The 20,601-nt window shown below is 54.8% G+C and overlaps 1 protein-coding gene across 7 annotated transcripts in view; it reads left to right on the top strand.

The window, feature by feature from the left end:
- The window catches only part of Shank1 (SH3 and multiple ankyrin repeat domains 1), a 49,501-nt gene extending 29,236 nt beyond the window's left edge, over positions 1 to 20,265 (top strand). For 3 of the 7 annotated variants that reach the window (XM_074058058.1, XM_074058056.1, XM_074058062.1), the window contains 7 exons: positions 263 to 343; positions 947 to 970; positions 1,200 to 1,268; positions 1,655 to 1,773; positions 11,516 to 11,612; positions 12,761 to 15,848; positions 17,536 to 20,265. In XM_074058058.1, coding sequence (XP_073914159.1) covers positions 263 to 343; positions 947 to 970; positions 1,200 to 1,268; positions 1,655 to 1,773; positions 11,516 to 11,612; positions 12,761 to 15,848; positions 17,536 to 18,253 — 4,196 coding nt within the window. In that variant the 3' untranslated portion in view covers positions 18,254 to 20,265. Of the gene's footprint in view, positions 1 to 262; positions 344 to 946; positions 971 to 1,199; positions 1,269 to 1,654; positions 1,774 to 11,515; positions 11,613 to 12,760; positions 15,849 to 17,061; positions 17,143 to 17,535 lie in introns of all 7 variants that reach the window. The other 4 variants (XM_074058061.1, XM_074058059.1, XM_074058060.1 and 1 more) reach the window with 4 other exon arrangements.
- The last annotated feature ends 336 nt before the right edge of the window (positions 20,266 to 20,601 follow it).

The following is a 20,601-nucleotide window of genomic DNA, read 5'->3' as shown; positions in this document are numbered from 1 at the left end:
TGCTTCTCCAGCCACCTGGCGCCCCATTGCCACCAGAGCAAGAGCCTCAGGACCACAGATGGCTGGTCCCCATTACTCACCTCCTTCCCTTCCCCAAGGCTTCTTGTTCCCAACCCTTTGGGGGAGAAACAAGCATGGAGGGAGGGCTCAGATGCTGAGGTGTGCTGTTCTTGGAGCTCTGGGGACACTGTGGAGGTAGGGGAATTTTGGGGGACCTCTCCAAATGGTGCTGATGCCTCTCACCCCAACATGGACTTTTCAGCACCCCAGCAGGCCAAGCGACTCCCGCCCCCAACCATCTCTCTGCGTTCGAAATCTATGACCTCAGAGTTGGAAGAAATGGGTGAGTGTGCTGGGCTGCTGGCCAGGGAAGGCAAGGAGAGGGGGGCTGGACCATTCCTCCAGTTTGTTAGTGTTTGTTAGTGACCAGGGGTCCTCTGTCCTCACCTTGTCCCCCAAGTCCTTGGGTCAGACTGTGGCCTTGCCTGTGTGTGGCTGGGAAGGGGTGTCTGAGAGGTGACTTTCCTCTGTCCTCTGTAACTTTGTTTCTCTGTTGGGGTCTCTATGTGTCCCTTTTTGTGGAACGCGCTCTTTCCTTCTTTCTGCATCCCTCCCAGCTCACCCCACTCTCTTCTCTCTCTATCTCTCTCTCTCATCTCTGTCTCTCCCTCCTTCCCTCCCTCCCTCTCTCACCCTCTCTGTCCCTCTCTTTCCCTCTCTCTCCCTCCTTCCACTGGAGGAATAAAAGAGAAAAGTAAGCCCCAACCTCCAGTCAGGGCCAGAGTGGACCCAGGGGGTCCTGTTTCCCCTAACAGTGGGCAAGCCTGGCAGCTGACCGTCCCCCACCCCAGGGCCTTAAGGGAGGAGGGCATTCCAGACAGGGGGTCCCTCACCTCCCCCTGACCTCCTAACTCTTGGCTCCTCTGCTGCCTCTCCCCCGGGCTAGTCTCCCCCTGGAAGAAGAAGAGTGGTGAGTGGGCACAGGACTGGCGGGAGGGCCGCGGTCTCCCGATCCCGCCGGCGACTCCTCCTCGCCCCTCCCTTGACCCCGGCCCCCTCACTGCCCCACTCGCGCTTGCGCACGCCCGCTGGCCACGCCCACTGGCCTGCACCTGCTGGCCACGCCCGCTGGCTAAGCTCGCTCCGCCCCGCTCCCCTGGGGCGCGCACCTGGGCTTCATGGGTACCCTTTGCCCACAGAATACGAGCAGCAGCCTGCGCCGGTGCCCAGCATGGAGAAAAAGCGAACCGTGTATCAGATGGCTCTCAGTAAGATGGTCCAGCCCCGCTCCCCACGTTGCCCAAGGGTCCCACACGCCAAAGTGTCCTGCCTAGCCACCACCGCCCTGTTTGTGCCTGCGCATCCTTCAGCCACCTCTGCGCTCAGGACCTTAGTACTCCATCCATGTCACAATCTCACCTCCTCCTTCCTCCTGCCTGCCCTCCACCTTGCTCCTTGGAGGAGCCCTCACCCCTTCCTGTCTCTAGGCCCTGTCTGTTGATTTGGGAGATGTCACCCAGCAGGACTGCCTATCCACAATCCATACAAAGCTCTAGGGCGCCGTCTCTGTCCCTGTCCCTGTGGCAGATCAGAGCAAGCTCCATTTCTTGTCTCCCCGCCCTTCTTCACCCTCCCCACCCCCCATCCTCACTAGACAAACTCGATGAAATTTTGGCTGCAGCTCAACAGACCATCAGTGCAAGCGAGAGTCCAGGGCCTGGTGGACTCGCGTCTCTAGGCAAGCACCGACCTAAAGGTTTCTTCGCCACCGAGGTAGGCAGCCTGGCTTGGGGAGGGCCGTGAGGAGTGCATGTACCAATCTGGAACTGCTATCCCTCTCTTCTTCCAAACCCTTCCTAGCTGCTACTCCTGATGAAGGCAAAATGATGTCATAGATGGCAAGTCTCAGCCTAACAATCGATGCTAAGCTGGGCACAGTAGCATACACCAGTCATCCCAGCCATCTAGGAGGCTGAAACAGGAGGATCACTTGAGGCCAGGAGTTCCAGACCAGCCTGGGCAACATAGGAAGACCTTGTCTCAAACAAAACAAAACAGATGACCTGGGCACTGGTGGCTCACACCTGTAATCCTAGCTACTCGGGAGGCAGAGATCAGGAGGGTTGTGGTTCAAAACCAGCCCAGGCAAATAGTTCATGAGACCCTGCCCATCACAAAAAGGGGCTGGTAGAGTGGCTCAAGGTGTAGGCCCTGAGTTTAAACCTCAGTACTGCAAAAAAAAAAAAAAAAGAGAGAATTATTTCCTCAAGCCCTTCCACACAGAAAGACACTAACCTGTAATGAGGCATGATCATTTTTTGAGTGCTGTGTTTTATATGGATTACCTCATTCATTTTTTAGAATCGTTCTGTGCACTATACATGGTTGTTAGCCTGTGTGCAGATGGAGAAACTGAGGCTCAGTGAAGGATCCAAGATGTCTACTCAGCCAGTCAGATCCCTAAACCTGTGGTGCAAGCTCAGTTTTTTTTTTAAAGTGTATATTAATTTTCCAATGAGGTTTCACTGAATTTTCCATACCTACATATAGCATACTTGGATTAAATTCACCCCATTACTCTTCCTTTTCCTCTCTATCGCTTCAAAAGAAATTTAACAGACTTCATTATTCTATTTTCATACACATGTATAAAGTACTTTGATCTGTTCACCCATATTGCCTTCACTCTCTCACCCTCCCCGCTTCTGCTGGTTCCCACCCCACATCAGCCCTGGCTTTTCCCGTGGGACCCTGCTGGGCTATACCTCTTGACAAGACATCCCCTGACATGCTTGTCATTGTAACCTCCAGAGACCACCCACTGCCCTGCCTGCCCAGGCTCTGTCCTCACCCACCACCTGGTGGCCAAAGAACCATTCACTCTAAACCTGGGTTCTTTAGCATTTAGAGGACAGGCTGGTGTAGTCTTTCTCAGAATATTGCTTATAAGCCAGGCACGGTGATGCCTGACTGTAATCCCAGCTACTCAAGAGGTGGAGGCAGGGTTCCAGACCAGCCTGGGCAAAAGTAGCAGCAAGAACCATACAAGCTGGGTGCCTGTGGCTCCCACCTGTAATCCTAGCCACTTGGGAGGCTGAGATCAGGAAGATCAAGGTTCAAGGCCAGCCTGGGCAAATAGTTCAAGAAAACTGCATTTCTAAAATAACCAGAGCAAAAGGGACTGGAGGTGTGGCTCAAGTGGTAGAGTGCCTGCTTTGCAAGTGTGAAGTCCTGAGTTCAAACCCCAGTCCCACCAAAAAAAAAAAAAGTTGCAGGGGGAGGGTGAAGTAATAGAGCCTTATTTAGCATGTGCAAGGCTCTGATTCCCTCCCCAGCTCCACCCAGAAAAAGAATAATACTTAAAATACCATGTGTGAGCTAACAAAAGAAGCCAGTTACACCAAAATAGAGTTATCAAAATATTTTTTGAAAGCACAATTTGTGATATCATAATATCAGTGCTTTTTGTCAACACACTCCGCTGTGAGAGCTAGCAGTGGATCTTAACCACTCTAATTTCACAATCACGAGGAGCATAAACACTGTTTGGGGAAATCTGCACCGCGGTGATGGGATATGGAAATATCAGTGATTTCTTTTAGGGATGCAGACGCCAGTCTTGCTGAGACTAGCGAGTTTATTGTCTACACTCTCAATTGAGGAGCAGTGGAGCTTTCTTTGGAAAATGTGAAAAATAGATTGTTTATTCCTGTCCAAATGCATAGGCCCACTGAAGTCTATCCCCAGCCTATCCCAAGGATTAGCTTACAGGCTCTAGAGAATCAAGAGCAGAGAACATTCTGGGCATGATAGCGCACACCTGTAATCCCAGCTACTCCAGAGGAGGAGGCAGGAGGATCTTGAGATCAAAGCTAGCCCTGGCAAAGTTAGTGAGACTCGCTCTGAAAAACAAAATATAGGGCTGTCAAGAGTGGCTCACGTGTTAGATAAAGCGCTTGTCTAGCAAGCATGAGGCCCTAAGTTCAAACTCCAGGACCGCCAAAACAAAACACCAAAAAATCAGAATACAAACCCAAAGGGCAAGTGCGAGAGTGCTTGCCTAGGATGTGTGAAGCCCTGGATTCCATCCCCAGGACTCCTGGAGTTTCTTTTCAGTCTAGAGACAGAGGGCCCTTGGCCACTTTTCCTGGCCTGGCAGAGTCCCTCCCTTTGTACCTAATCCTTGGTTTCTCAAGGAACTTGAAGTTTTTGCAGGTGTCCCATCATCTGTGTCCCCCTCCCACAAGTTCAGTGTCCTGCTCTGTAAAAAGCTGACCTTGGTGCTGCTTAGGGTGTGAAATGAGTTCAACACTCAGCAGAGCAGATGATCAACAGAGCGCTCCTTCCTGTCCCCATGGTCCCTGTGTCTCAGGGATGGTTTTCCTGCACCCAGTCCTCTTGGAATTTTTGAAGTGTCACATACAGTTCTGAGTTCTGCAGCCCCGGAGGCTGTCATCTCAGAACATCAGCTCAAATCTAGTCCTCCTGTTTTTCTTTTTTGCAGTACTGGGATTTGAACTCAGGGCTTCACACTTGCTAGGCAGGCGCTCTACTATCTGAGCCACTCCACTAGCCCTTTCTGGTTTAGTTATTTTTCAAGTAGAGTCTCGTGGGGTTTTTTTGTTTCTTTGTTTTTGTTTTGGGTTTTTTTTTTTTGCCCTGGCTAGTGTGGACCACAGTCCTCCTACTTAAAGCCTCCTGAATAGCTGGGGTACAGACATACATCACCACATCCTGCTTTTTTGTTGAAATGGGGTCTCACTCACTTTTTGCCCAGACTAGCCTCAAATTCTCAGTCCTTCTGCCTTTACCTCCTGAGTAGCCGGGATTACAGGCATGATTCACCATGCCTGCTGTACACCAGGCTTTGTAACATCAGCACTGTTGACAGAACCCATCCTCAGTAATTGAGGATTTTGTATTTTTAAATTTTCCTACCTGCCAGTATTTATTTATACCCCAAAATCAGTATTTGTGAGGTTTTTCATGAGCATGCATTAAGTGGTAAAAATTTCCAGTCGATCGACTCATCTTTGTAGCCAGGATGAACCAGGTGTGCTCTCTACCTTTTCTCAGTGCTCATACCAGACTGGCATCCTGTAGTTGACCAAATTAGTGGCATTTTTGTGCTTTTGCTTGGTTATTTTAGTGTTTAAAATGTCCCTCAAGTACAGTGTGGATGTGCCGTCTATTGTCCCCAAATGCAGGAAGGCTGTGATAGTCGTTGGGAAGATAAAATTTGTTCAGACATGAGCTATAGTGCATGGGTTTAACGCTAATGAATTCACAAACTAGATGAAATAAGGTGTCTTTCAGAAAAAAACACACATAAAGCAAGATTATGTATCAGTTGGCTGACAAAACGTGTACTCACTTTATAGAATTTATCTACTGCAAATAACCAGCATTGACTGCGTTGGGGGGAGATGGCTCTTGATTATAGGGCCTGTCCTGTGCAATTTAGGGTGCTGAGCAGCGTTTCTGATCTCTTTCTTCCAGACGCCAATTCTACCTTTCCCATTAGTCCAAAACTGTCAGCAGACATTCCTTGGGGAAAGGTCTCACCTCGGGTTCCGAACCGGTGCCCTTCACCATTCTAAGGTGAAATGGTTTCAGCTTTGTTTTGTCCTAAGTGGACTGGGTTTCAGGACACCCCCATGTTCGTCATTCATCCATTACTGCTTCAGTATTTCCTCCAGGCTTCCTCTTCATCTGGGTCTGTGGCCTCTTCTGTCTGAATTTTCCTCCCTGCATCTGTAAACCTTCCCCCCAACTGTTTCTCTTTATTCGTGGTCCCCAGAAAGTCTATAATAACCGATGGGCATGGATTCAAATGCTGACTTTCCTAACTTCGTGTGTCACTTTGGATCATGTTATCTCGCGTCTCTGCGCCTCACTCTCCGTTTCTGTAAGTTGGGGCCACAGCTGACTTTGCGCCGTTCTGATGAGGGTTCAGTGAAGTTAACTCTAGCACAACAAACTGTCAACAAGACAGAAAATAACGAGTGACCCCATTGTAACTTAGCGAGCCCTGCCTGCCACACAGACTCCAGTATACTCAAGAACACCCAAGGTCATCTGAGCCTGAGACAAGAAAATCCTTTCCTTCATTCATTCCACACGTGCCCAGAGCCCCTGGAAATGCCAGCAGCCACCATGCTAGGCCCGGCTGCGTGAACTTGGTTACAGGACAGACACGATCTTGAGTCTTTAGGAACTTACCACCGAGGCTCCAAAGACACCCCCCTCGGATAGGCACCGCCACCAACCATCAATGAAACCAGCTGCCACCTGCCCTGACCCCTGAGACATGAAACCCACATGCGCTCACCTGAAATCTTCCCTGCCCCTCCCTGACCAGGAATCCAGGAGGCCAGGGTCACTGACCTCGTAGAAACTTCCTTCTCTTCTCTCACTTCCTGGATCCGTCTTGAGCCCTTGTAAGCATCCTCTCACTTAGGAGAGCTCTCTGTGCTCCCATGTCTGCTACCTCCCACCTGCCACCCCAGTCTTTCCCACCCTTGGAGTCAACACAGAGCCCCTCGTGAGGTTCCTGCATTCTGGTGGCCTCTTGCAGGGTCGTGTCCTCTGCGTCCCCATCTCTGATACTTCTCTTCCCTCTTCACTCTTTGTGCACCCCTTTGCGTCTGGACCAGCAGCAGTGTCAGGGCTCAGTGTCACCCCAAGGCTTCTTGGGTCAGGTCTGTGCTAAGCCAACCCACAGTATAAAATGCTGCTGTTTAAGATCCCAGAAATTGGAGTCAAGTGCCACACGCCTATAATCCTAGCTACTCAGAAGACAGGGATCAGAAGGATCACAGTTCAAAGCCAGCCCTGGGCAAATAGTTCCTGAGACTCTATCTCAAAAAACCCAACACAAAACAGAGCTGGTGGAGTGGCTCAAGTGTAGAGTGCCTGCCTAGCAAGTGTGAGGCCCTGAGTTCAAACCCCAGTACCACCAAAAACCCCACAAAACCTCAAATGGAAATGGAGGAAGAGCAGCTGGGACCAAGGCTGGGGACACAGAGCTCAGACACACCCACTTGAGCCTCATGCCATGCCCCCTTCCAGGACTCTGCTGTCCATCCATCTGTCCCCTCTGTGTGGCTTTCTTCCTATTTGGTTTCTCTCTTGGGTTATTTTATTACTTTTTGGCGGTACTGGGATTTGAACTCAGGGCCTTATACTTGGTAGGCTGATGCTCTACCACTTGAACCAAGACCCTGGCCTTTTTCTTTTTGTTTTGTTTTTTTTTAGTTAGTTTTTAGGTAGGGTCTTGAGCTTTTGCCCAGGGCTGCCCGCTACAGACAGAGATCCTCATTCCTATGGCCTCCTGAGCAGCTGGGATTACAGGCATGAGCCACCTTGCCCAGCTTATTTACTGACAAGGGGTATTGCTAACTTTTTCCTCAAACTGCAATGCTCCAGATCTCCACCTCCTGAGTAGCTGGGATTACAGGTGTAAACCACAAATCTGGACCCCTCAGGTTATTTTTATCCACACCTGGTGGCATTGTCTGCTCTGCCTTGCCTCCTGGCTGCTTCGGGCTGTTCTTTTCATTCCTGGTCTCCTTTCCCCTGTTTTTATCTCCCAATCTTTCTTTCTCTCCCCCTCTCTGGACTCCCTGTTTCTGTTCCCACTGTCTCCACATGTCTGTCTCTCTTCCCCATGTCTACTTTGTCTGTCTCCCCTTCCCTACTCTGTCCTGCTGGCACCCCAGCAGGAATCTTGCAGCACTTCCTCTGTCAGCCTGTGCCCCAGCAGGAGCACACACACCTGCCACTGGGGCACCAGACCTACTCATGAGGCTTCCAGAAGAGCTGGGCCCCCAGAGGCTGGCCCTTTAAGAAGGATCCTGCCCGGCACCTAGTGACATCACACAGCAGATGCTGCCATCTGATTGGCTGTCCCTCTGTGCAGGAGACGATGTCCTGAGTTTGTTGATGGAGGTCAGCCTGTCCCATCTGGAGCCAGTCCAATGCCTCCTCATTATTTTGGCTCCTCCATCCATGTGACACCCTCTTCTGCCACCTTCACCCTTCTGTGTCACACTCAACCATTTGTTTTTGACCTGTACTCTTCACCTCAAAGCATTTTGTCAGTTTTCAAATAAAACATTCTCCATCACTATTCTTCGCATACCATCTGCAGCCATGGCTCACATCTCTCCCCTCAGAACCTTCTCTGTCACTCCAACTGCCTCAGTGTCACTCTGTCCCCTCTCCTGGCTCTCCTTGCCTCCTGCCCCATTACTCTGACTCCTCCTCATCAACCCTGCCCCCACCATGCCCCTTTGGCCTTCCGGTCTCCTCCCAGCTGCCATCCCAGCCTGGGGATAGTGTCCTTCCCAGCCTTCCACCTCAGCCATTCCTGCATCCTTTCTGACTGGTCTCCCTCCGGTCACTCTTGCTACCCCTTTTCTTCACCCCTTTAATTTTTTCTGTGTTCTCCAGCTGATCAAGGTCAAGACTCTCCCCTCTCTGATCCACGGCTCTTTCATGATCACGAACATAGCTCTAATCAACCCTTAGCTCAAAAGCTGGCGGTTCCTGGGGGCCTCTGCAGGAAGCAGCGGACAAAATGATTTATACAAAAACACCTCCCTTCACTCCCACTTCTCTCTGCACCTCTGCACAATGTCTTTATTTTTCACAGGGTTCTCTCCTTGTTACCATGCAGGGAGGACAGGACAGAAAGCCCAGCAGGGCACAGGGCTGAGGATAAAAGGAGAAGGAGGAGGAGAAAAACCTGCAGCAAGGTTGAGGAGCATTGGGCAGACTGAGGACACTCAGAAGAGCAGAGGGGGGAGCTGGTCAAAGTAGGGTGCACTCAGGGCACCGGACTTGGGGTTAGCTGTTCTGTGCTTGATGGCATATTCGGAGGGATGGGACCAGGGTTGTGTCCTCAGGGTTCCCTTAATGTCTTGTAATATCTCCAAGGACTCTTTTGCACTACTGATGTTTCCTGAGCACATACTGTATGCCAGACTGGAGTGTACAAGAGAGCCTGTCAATAGTTTCGCTTCCTTTAGAGAATTTACCTAGCAGAGTTGGGTTGAACAAGAGAAATGCTTACAACTCTTTCATGCTAAAGAAGTCTAGAGTCCTAGGAAGACAGGAAAGTGTCAATAGTCACAAAGACTAGGATCCTTCTTACTTTTTGCTTCCAATCACAAAGTGAGCTTCTAGGCCAAGATGGCTGCTGGAGCTGTAGCTATTGCATCAGTAATCCAGGTAACAGGAACTAGGAAGAGTTGAAAGGCACCTTGCTGACTCTTTGGTCACCCCTAATGAGACTTCCTAGAAGTGACACGCTTCCACTGGGCTCCTGGAAGGTCAGGATGTGTTGGACCAGTGATGTCTAACAGGACTTCCTGTGATGACGGAAATGTCCCACAACTGTGCTGTCAAGCATAGCAGCCACCTGCCACAGGTGACTGCTGAACTCTTCCAATGTGGCCAGTTCAAGAATGGATGGGTGAATTTCTCTTCCCTTCTCTTCCTCTCCCCTTCCCTTCCCATCTTTGCTTCTTTCTTGACAAGGTTTGCTAAGTAGCCCAGATTAGTCTCTTAACTCAAGATCCTCCTGCCTCTGCCCCCCAAGTGCTGGGATTATAGGTGTGTACCACCACACCCAGTGAATTTGTGCTTATAATTAACTGAAATTGATACGAGTGGTCAGCAGCTACGGTGTGACAGCCAAGCCTGGGTGGCAGGCTATGATGACCAGAAGTTCCAAAAAATAACTAAAGAAAAAAGGGCTGGTAGAGTAGCTCAAGGGGTAAAGTGCCTGCCTAGCAAGTGTGAAGCCCTGAGTTCAAACCCCAGTACTAACAAAAAAAAAAGTATGTGTATATTTTGGGGGAAAGTGTCTATACTGAACATTTAGGGCTTTTATTTTTTGGAGGCACTGACATTTGAACTCAGAACCTCACACTTGCTAGGCAGATGCTCTACCCCTTGAGCCACTCCACCAGCCCTGTTTTGTGTTGGGTATTTTCGAGATACGATGTGGTGTTGAGCACTATTTGCCTGGGGCTGGCTTTGAACCCTGATCCTCCTGATCTCTGCCTCCTGAATAGCTAGGATTACAGGTGTGAACCACTGGTGCCCAGCTGACATTCTCTGAGCCACACAGTACAGCACCTGCTTACACAGCATTTACACCGTCTCAGGTGTTATAAGTCATCTAGAGCTAATTTAAAGTCGAGGGGGAACATGTGTGTAGGTTATGTGCAAATACTGCCCCATTTATGTAAGGGACTGAGTGCCATGCGTTTTGGTGTCTGTAGGAGTCCTGGAACCCATCTTCCATGGGTACTGAGGAGTGACCGTATTATTCAGGCTGTCTTCTATTCATTTTTTTCCCTTATGCTTCTAAAAGACATAAAGCCAGGTGTGGTGGTGCATGCCTATAATCCTAGCACTCAGGAGGCTGAGGTAGGAGGATCATGAGTTGGAGGTCAGCTGGGCTACACAGTGAGATACTGTCTCAAATAAAATGAAACATTAAGACACTAAAGAAGCGCTGGGGGCATGGCTCAAGTGATAGAGCACTTGCCTAGCAAGCACGAGGTCCTGAGTTCAAACCCTAGTAACACCAAAAAAAAAAAAAAAACCACTAACGCTGTAGCTACAGTGCTGGGAGGCTGGGAGGTGTCTGTCTGTCCTCTATGTCAGTGGTAGGCAGAGACAGCAAGCAGACAGTAGTTTCTAATGGAGAGGGACACTCTAAGGAAGCCCGCGTGGGACATCTGGGTGGAGAAGTTGAACTGCACATGTGGCAATGAAGAGGAAAGTCACTGAAGAGAGAAGGGTCAGGACCTGGAGGTTCTGTAGCCAGGATAGACCTGGAGACACTGGGAGGTGGGATGTGGTGGGGACAGAGTGAGCAAGGCAAGGGCTGGAGCACACACAGCCTTCAAGTGGAGAGAGGCATCGTAGACTGGGAGCCCAATGTAGGGATCTTAGGCCAACCATTTGCTAAGGGGGAGCCTGAAGGGAACCAGGAAGCCGGGATGGGGCTCCCTGGATCTGCCTGCAGCCTGGTGCAGTGGACACTGCAGTGAGAGCACTGCAGTGGGAGCTGCAGCCTGGATTAGTTCCGCCTTGCACTTCTGGATCTATACTGAAGTATATGGTCTGTTACGAGCTGCAGGCTGCTATTGGTTATGTAGCCTGGGCTGGCCTTGAACTCGAGATCCCCCTGTTTCCATCCACCTCCTGAATGATGGAATTCTTTCCTTCCTTCCTCCCTTCTCTTCTCTCCCTCCCTTCCTCTGTCTCTCAGGCGCTCGCTCTACCACTTCAGCCACACAATCCCAGTCTACTGCTCTTCCCGTTCTCCCCCACTCAGACTTAAGATGCTTTCCTCTCCCCAGAAATCCTTTCAACCTTCTTGAGCCCATCCTGCCAAGGCCCCCCAAGAAGGAATAGAGGTGACAATGGAGCCTCTTCACCCTGACTGATCTTTTTCTGCTGTCTTTTCTCTCTCCCTCCAACTGCCGCCCCAAAGTCGAGCTTTGATCCCCACCACCGTTCTCAACCAAGCTATGAACGTCCATCTTTCCTGCCTCCAGGACCAGGGCTCATGCTTCGTCAAAAATCTATTGGTATGTCCTCCCCTGCCCCAAGGAGGGGGTGTAAGGAATGTGGAGTGTGTGGGGGTGATTGTTTATGGAGGAATCTGAGCACTTGGAAGTGTCTTCTTCATGTGTGAGCATAGATAGTTAAGTTAGGTCGGGCTTTGGAGCTGGGAAGCTTATGTGTGAATCCTGACTCCTTTCCTTCCTTGCTGTGCAATCTGATGCAGGCGGCTCCACTTGTCTGGGCTTTGGGTTCTGCATCTAGAAAATAGCGACATGTTGCATCCCTGGATATAAGAGCCTGGCGCTCATGGGCCAGAATGAGATTCCAGACTTTTTTTAATGTGGAAGCTGGCAACAGAGAGGTAGTGGTTGAAGCCAGATACCAGTTAAAAGACAGCAGTCAGAGCCGGGCATAGTGGCTCATACCTGTAAACCCAGCTACTTGAGAGGCAAGGATCAGGGTTTCAGGTTAGACCCCATTTTAACAAAACAAGCCAGGCATAGGGGCATGTGCCTGTAATCCTAGCTACAAGGGAGGCAGAGGTAGGAGAATCATGGTCTGAAGGCTGGCCCTGGGAAAAAAACACAAAACCCTATCTGAAAAATAACCTAAAGGGCTTGAGGCATGGCTCAAAAGATTGAGCACTTGCCTAGCAAGCTCAAACTCCTGGAGAGAAGAGAGAGCAACAGAGAAAGCAGAGGGTAAAACAGGGTCTCCTATGGTTTAGGTCCACCTGTACCACACTGAGTATCCAGAATTTTTCACACTAGTGGCCCCCTGAGCAGCCGTCTGTAAAATCACAGGTCTGATGACTCGCTGCACCCCTTCCTGCATATACAAGAAAAGCGTACAATCATGCACATAACCATGGCGACCCGTTCCCAGCTCCAAGCCAGCACTAGCATGCACAGGCAAAATTAGGAGGGAAAAAAGGCGCCCCCTCATGGCCTGAGGAGGAAATTCAGGTGACTTTCACCGTCTCCCTTGCTCCCCCTGCTGGTTTCGCTTGTGCAGTGCACACCTGTATCACCTAAAGCGTTTAATAACCCATGGGAAGTTTCTAGCGCATATTAGATACCGTCATTAGTAGTGGTAATAATATCTGTGGGATACGGGGAGCAGGAAAGTCCTTAGCCCAGCCGCCACTCCTGGATCCCACATGTCTCCCCAGGGGCTACAGAGGATGATAGACCCTACCTAGCACCTCCAGCCATGAAGTTCAGCCGCAGCCTGTCTGTGCCCGGTTCAGAGGACATCCCCCCACCACCCACCACGTCCCCACCAGAGCCCCCCTATAGCACACCTCCGGCCCCCTCCTCCTCAGGCCGCCTCACCCCTTCCCCCCGGGGAGCCCCCTTCAACCCCGGCTCAGGTGGGCCCCTCCCTGCCTCCTCTCCAGCATCCTTCGATGGACCCTCCCCTCCCGAAACCCGAGTGGGGGGCCGTGAGAAGAGCCTGTACCACAGTGGCCCCCTGCCCCCTGCCCACCACCATCCACCCCACCACCATCACCACCACGCCCCGCCCCCCCAGCCCCACCACCACCACGCCCACCCCCCTCACCCCCCGGAGATGGAGACCGGAGGCTCTCCGGACGATCCCCCACCCCGACTGGCTCTGGGTCCCCAACCCAGCCTGCGAGGCTGGCGGGGCGGTGGGCCTAGCCCGACCCCGGGGGTCCCCTCCCCATCGCACCATGGCGGCGGGGGCGGTGTCAGTGGCTCATCCCAGGCCCCGGCCTTGCGCTACTTCCAGCTGCCCCCAAGGGCGGCCAGCGCGGCCATGTACGTGCCAGCCCGCTCGGGCCGAGGCCGCAAGGGCCCGCTGGTCAAGCAGACCAAAGTGGAAGGCGAACCCCAAAAAGGTGGCCTCCCGCCCGCGCCCTCGCCCACGTCCCCGGCCTCCCCGCAGCCGCCGCCCGCCGCGGCCGCGCCCTCGGAAAAGAACTCCATCTCCATCCCCACCATCATCATCAAGGCCCCGTCCACCAGTAGCAGTGGCCGCAGCAGCCAGGGCAGCAGCACCGAGGCGGAGCCCCCCACCCAGCCCGAGGGTGCCGGTGCCGGTGCCGGTGGCGGTGCCGGTGGCGGCGGCGGCCCCTCGCCCAGCCCCGCCCCGGCCACGTCACCAGTGCCACCGTCTCCGTCGCCTGTGCCCACCCCCGCGTCGCCCAGCGGCCCCGCCACCCTCGATTTCACCAGCCAGTTCGGGGCGGCCCTAGTGGGGGCGGCTCGCAGGGAAGGGGGCTGGCAGAATGAAGCCCGCCGGCGGTCCACGCTGTTCCTCTCCACCGACGCCGGGGATGAGGATGGCAGCGACAGCGCGCTGGGCGCAGGTGCGCCCCCTGGTCCCCGGCTGCGCCACTCCAAGTCCATCGACGAAGGCATGTTCTCCGCCGAGCCCTACCTCCGACTGGAGTCCGCGGGTCCCGGCGCGGGCTACGCGGGCTACGGAGCAGGCAGCCGAGCCTACGGGGGCAGCAGCGCCTTCACCAGCTTCCTGCCTCCGCGTCCCCTGGTGCACCCGCTGACCGGCAAGGCCCTCGATCCCGCGTCCCCGCTCGGGCTGGCCTTGGCTGCTCGGGAGCGCGCGCTCAAAGAGTCCTCGGAGGGTGGTGGGGCCCCCCAACCCCCTCCCAGGCCCCCATCGCCCCGCTATGAGGCCCCGCCGCCCACCCCGCACCACCACTCGCCCCACGCGCACCACGAGCCAGTGCTGCGCCTCTGGGGGGCCTCGCCCCCGGATCCCGCCCGCCGGGAACTGGGTTACAGGGCAGGGCTGGGCAGCCAGGAGAAGTCCCTCCCGGCCAGTCCACCTGCTGCCCGCCGATCCCTGCTGCACCGCCTGCCCCCCGCGGCTCCCGGGGTCGGGCCCCTCCTGTTGCAGCTGGGACCCGAGCCCCCAACCCCGCACCCCGTCGTGAGCAAGGCCTGGCGCTCCGGAGCCCCTGAGGAGCCCGAGAGGCTGCCCTTGCACGTGCGCTTCCTGGAGAACTGCCAACCCCGTGTCCCCGCGGCCGGGGGAAGGGGATCCTCCACCGAGGACGGGCCGAGTGTCCCGCCACCCAGCCCGCGCCGCGCCGTGCCCGCCTCCCCAACCTCCCCGCGGAGCAGCGAGGAAAACGGGCTCCCCCTGCTGGTCCTGCCGCCGCCCGCCCCCTCGGTGGACGTGGACGACGGCGAGTTCCTCTTTGTGGAGCCGCTGCCCCCTCCCTTGGAGTTCTCCAACAGCTTCGAAAAGCCAGAGTCCCCCCTCACGCCCGGGCCCCCCCATCCGCTGCCTGACCCACCCGCCCCGACCACCCCTTTGCCCCCTGTGCCACCCCCTGCTGTGGCCCCCGCCCCTCCCACCCTGGACTCCACCGCGTCCAGCCTGACATCTTATGATAGCGAGGTGGCCACGCTCACGCAGGGAGCCCCCACAGCTCCTGGGGAGCCCCCTCCGCCAGGCCCTCCGGCCCCAGCAGCACCGGCTGCCCCTGCCCCGCAGCCCGGCCCAGACCCTCCCCCCGGAACGGATTCTGGCATTGAGGAAGTGGACAGTAGGAGCAGCAGTGACCACCCACTGGAGACCATCAGTAGCGCGTCCACGCTCAGCAGCCTCTCCGCTGAGGGCGGGGGCAGCGCAGGGGGCGGGGCCGGGGCTGGCGTGGCCAGTGGGCCCGAGCTTCTGGACACCTACGTGGCCTACCTGGATGGCCAGGCCTTCGGGGGGACCGGGACCCCTGTCCCACCGTATCCCCCACAGCTTATGACTCCCTCTAAGCTCAGGGGCCGGGCCCTGGGGGCCAGTGGAGGCCTTCGTCCTGGCCCCAGTGGGGGACTTCGAGACCCTGTCACCCCCACCAGCCCCACTGTCTCCGTGTCTGGAGCTGGGACCGATGGGCTGCTGGCCCTGAGTGCCTGCTCAGGACCCTCCACTGCAGGTGTGGCTGGGGGTCCGGTGGCAGTTGAGTCAGAAATCCCACCGGTGCCCTTGCCAGCAGCGTCCTCCCTGCCTCGGAAGCTGTTGCCCTGGGAGGAGGGTCCCGGCCCCCCACCGCCACCCCTGCCTGGTCCCCTGGCCCAGCCTCAGGCCTCAGCCTTGGCCACAGTAAAAGCCAGCATCATTAGCGAACTCAGTTCCAAACTCCAGCAATTTGGAGGCGCCGCGGCAGCTGGAGGGGCTCTGCCTTGGGCCCGGGGAGGCAGCAGCGGGGACAGCCACCACGGGGGAGCCAGCTATGTCCCGGAAAGGACCTCCTCCTTACAGCGGCAGAGGTGAGCAGAGCCTGGAAGTTAGCCGTGCAACCATGGGGAGCACTAGAGCTCACCTTCCCCATGTCTGTGTCCCTTTACTGTCTGGTCCAGGGTGACAGAAAGAAAAGAGAATCCAGGCTGATTTGCAAGAATTTACCCTCCCCACTTCAAACTTCCCCTCTCAGTGCCTCTGGGGTCTGCTCCATCAGGTTTAGAACCCAAGATGGACAAGACATTAACAAAGGAGGCTGCAGAGCAAGTCATTCATGTCTGTGTCCTTGGTGGGCTGTCAGTTCCTCCTGACAACACCTGAAATCTGTGAGCCCCTTGAACATGTGGCTGAAGACATACTACTCAGGGCTGGAGGTGTGGTTCAAGTAGTAGAGTGTCTGCCCAGCAAGCATGAGGCCCTGAGTTCAATCCCCAGTACTGCCAGGAAAAAAAGGGGGTGGGATTTGGGGAAAAATTGAATATGGGCTCTTATATAAGTCCAAATAAGGATTATGAAGACATTTTCCAAGTGGGACTTCCATAAAGTCTGAGCCCACTCAAGACCTTTTAATCTTAGGGAAAGTAGTTACATTTCCCGGTTCAGACACACAGAACTCACCGTTATTCAGTTTGTTAGCATCCAGTGTGGGTTTATTACACCTTGGAAATCTTAATTCAATTCACTCATTATTCTTAAGTGTTCTGGGTAGAGGAGAGGAGGCTTAATTTAGCCAACAAATGCATCGGTTCTGAATTTAATCCCTGCAGTGTGCCCTTGGACACACCATGGACAAGACAGGAAAAACACAGTCTCCTGCTCCCCCATACAGCTCCTAGTCTAGTGAGGCAGTGGGTGGAGGCCAGGCAAAATAATTGCAACCATCCTTGTGGCAAAAAAGTGGAATCCTTAGAGAATATCTTTCCAATAACACACAAGATGAGCAGAAGAGAAGAGAAGGGGGCCAACCACCAGCTAGGTGGGGGAAGAGTGAGGTGTGCAGAAGGAACAGCCAGTTCAAAGGCCCTGAGGTAGGGATGTACTGGAATGAGCTAAAGGGATGAGGGGAACCTTTTTCTCCCCTTGTTTCTTCTCTCTTTCATCTTCCTCTCTTCATCTCTCCCTCTCTCTCTCTTTCTGTCCCGTCCCCTTCCATCTCTCTCCCCTGAATGCTCACCCTCTTCTTGTTTCTCTCTCACTGTCTCCCCGTCTTCCACTCTGCTATGACTGGCCATAACCCAAAAGGCAGTATAGAATAGTGGTTAAGAGCTCAGACTTCGGTGCCATCTAACCGGGCTCTGCCACTTCCTGGCTGTGTGTCCTTAGGCAAGTTACTTAACCTTTCTGTGCTGATCATAACAGTAACCTTCGTCAGGGCTGTCGGGATTAAATTGAGATGCCATACTGTAAAGCACTTAGAACAATGCCTGGCACACGTGAGCAGCAGTAAGTGGTGACGATTATTATTATTATCACTTAATGTCTCTTTTTCTTTCATCTCTCTTGGCTGTCACCCTCTCCCTGTCCTCTTGTCTTTCTCTCCCTTCACTTCTGTCCTGACATCCATCTGACCCCCTCTCTCCCTCCATCCTTTCCCATCTCTCTTCCCCATTTCTCTGCCCCACCCTTACGTCTCTCCCTCTGCCTTTCTCACCCCTGCCCTCCCCGCCCCCACCCTACCCTCTTCTCCTCCACCCCTGCCTCCTTGTCACATTTCAGGCTCTCCGATGAGTCCCAATCCTCCTCGCTCCTCACCAAACCTGTCAGCAGCCTGTTTCAGAACTGGCCTAAACCACCTCTGCCCCCACTCCCCACGGGAACTGGGGTCCCCCCTTCAGCTGCTGCGGCCCCAGGAGCCACCTCTCCTTCAGCCTCCTCCTCCACATCCACCCGCCACCTCCAGGGCGTGGAGTTTGAGATGCGACCGCCTCTGCTCCGCCGGGCCCCCAGCCCCTCGCTGCTGCCTGCCTCGGACCACAAGGTCAGCCCTGCGCCCAGGCCCTCATCCCTGCCCATCCTGCCTTCTGGACCCCTCTACCCGGGCCTCTTTGACATCCGAAGCTCCCCCACCGGAGGGGCAGGCGGCTCGACTGACCCCTTCGCTCCTGTCTTCGTGCCACCACACCCGGGGATGTCCGGGGGGCTCGGAGGAGCCTTGGCGGGGGCCTCTCGCTCCCTCTCACCGACTCGCCTGCTTTCGCTGCCCCCGGACAAGCCCTTTGGCGCTAAACCTCTGGGGTTCTGGACCAAGTTCGATGTGGCGGATTGGCTGGAGTGGCTGGGCTTGGCTGAGCACCGAGCCCGGTTCCTGGACCACGAGATCGACGGCTCCCATCTTCCCGCCTTGACCAAGGAGGACTATGTCGATTTGGGCGTGACCAGGGTGGGCCACCGTATGAACATCGACCGGGCTCTCAAATTTTTCCTGGAGAGGTGATGGCTGGCCCGGACGGACCAGACCGTCCATAGAACCTTGGGCCTGTTGATCTCTTGAACTCTGACCCCTGACCATCATTTCTCTCCCCGGGGGGTTGGGGCAGGGACTCAGCTGAAACTGCACCCTGCCCTGTCTCCCAGGCCTGAGGTCACCAGGTGGACCGACACGCAGGCCGGACACATGCACTTCACAGGAGGGGGCAGCTGACACAAGACTGTGTGATGAGCGTCCAGCCGATGGGGGGATGGAAGAAATGACATAGGGGGACTGGAAAGGAGGGGAGAGTTGATCCTGGGGGGAGGGGACAGACAGAGCCATAGAGGGTCAATCCTGAGCCTGACTGGATGGGGGGCTGTCCCCCAGGCCACAGGAGAAGGGGTGCCCTCAGATTTCACCACCTGCTGCCCCTCTAACAGCCTTCCCACCCTCTCCAGGCCCCTCCACCCTCCCCCTTCCCCGCTCCCCAGCACACACAGCTGCCCCTCCCCCGCCTCTTGCACGCTCTGCACGCTGCCGGCCTCTGCCCACCCCCTTCCCTTCCCTGGGCTGCAATTTTGCACAAACTTGTCCTCTAGCTGTCTTGCACACTCCGCCTTCGCTTCTGGCTTGCAAAGCCCTCTCCGATCTCGAACACACTGTTGTCCCTGCACACGTGGCATTTCTTTTCTTATGATCCACACCTGCTGCTTCCACACTTTCCCCCGGGCCCTCCCCCTGCTCACTTTGGACCCATGCTGCAGACACACATGGGACACACCTTCCCTCTCCCTTTCCTCTTGCCCACATGCTCTTTGTGCACTCTCTGGACACACGTGAAAGCACTTTCCCTTTGATTCCTGGACCCCCAAATTCTTTCTCTACCCATCTCTCCCTCTCACTGTGGCACTCCTAGCCCCTGCCTTCTGCTCACTGTCTTGCACTGTCAGCTTGGTCATGCCTCTTGCACACTCACCTCCCAGGACTCATTCTGCTCCTCTTTGCCAGGGTAGCCCCGCTCCCTGACACCTTCTTTTTCACACGTTTGCCTAGCTCCATTCTTGACTCTTGCAAATTCTTTTGCACACTTGCTCTTGTACGCGCAACCCTCCCCCACCCGCTCTTTTGCTGCTTTCTGGAAGCCTTTTCTTTTTCTTCTTTTTTCTAAATGATGCTCGGGCGCACTGTGACCTTTCTGCTAATTCTGCTCATTTGTGCTGCTCCTAGGTGACCTTCGTCACCTGCCTTGGAGAGCGCTGCTTCTTTCCTTTTGCACATTCACCTCATTCTGCACACCCTTGGCAACGCTTTCATTTCTTTTCCTGATGCCCTTCTGTTTGCATCAAAGAATGCCTCTTGTGCTCTTTCTTGCATTGCTCACCTGCTTAGTCTTCCTGGGAGAGAAGGCTGTGCCTGTTCGTTGCACACCTGCCCTTCCTCGCCACCTCTTCTCCCGGTCTCCAGCCCTCCCATCCCCCTCCTCTCACTCGGCCCTGTCCTTGAGCCATCTGTCTATATATTTTGCGTGAAGATCCCCTTCTAACCCTTCCTTCTCTCTATGCCCTCCTATCCCTCTCCAGCATGGCTACTCCCTCCCGCACGCTTCCCCTCTCTCCTTAATCCTGGAGCTTGGGAATTTTAAACCAACCCTCCCCCTGGAAAGTCCCCTCCCCTGCTGTGGGTAAAGGGGGGGAGGGCATCGCCCTCAGGTCCCCCAACCCATGTTCAGCTGCCAAAGAAGGGAGCTCCCCCTCCTCCCCCTCCGCCCATTCCCCCTTTGCTGCCCCCTACCCCTGAGGGGGGGGCGCTCCGTCCATGAGGGGAGGAGCAGCTCCCTCCCCTCACCACGTCAGGGATCTGCGGGGAACCTTGTGGGAGGGTCGTGGGAGGGGGGAGGGGTGGCGAGTAGAGGAGCAGAGGTCGCACTGGGCCCCTACCCGCCCCCTCCCCCTGGTCGGATGCCCCCAGTCCGCAGGGGGCCTGCGCGGCGCCTGTCTATCAAGGGCTTGTTCATTTTGGATGGGTGCCGCGGGGTTGGGGAGGGTGTAGGGGGTGGGGAGGGGGGAGGAGAGGTCGGGGTGGGGAGGGGGGAGGGACTGGATGGGGGGGCAGCGCGGGGTGGAGAGAGTCAAGACTAAGCAAAAAGAGAAACATAACAAAATACAAAGCAAAACAAAAAAAGAAAGAAACCCTAGAACACACACAAAATCAAAAAAAAAAAAAAACCTGAAATAAAAGCCCGAGAATTGTCTTCCAAGGGGGGTGGGAAGGGGATGAGAAGTGGGGCGGATGAAGACATCTGGTTCTTGCTGAGAAACGCGCTCGAAGTCCGAGAGCCCGGGTCTTCTCGTCAGCTGACCTCAGTTCATCCC

Source organism: Castor canadensis, chromosome 16, assembly GCF_047511655.1.
Source record: "Castor canadensis chromosome 16, mCasCan1.hap1v2, whole genome shotgun sequence".
Classification (NCBI taxonomy): Eukaryota; Metazoa; Chordata; class Mammalia; order Rodentia; family Castoridae; genus Castor; species Castor canadensis.
This window is presented reverse-complemented; position numbering and strand designations above follow the sequence as displayed.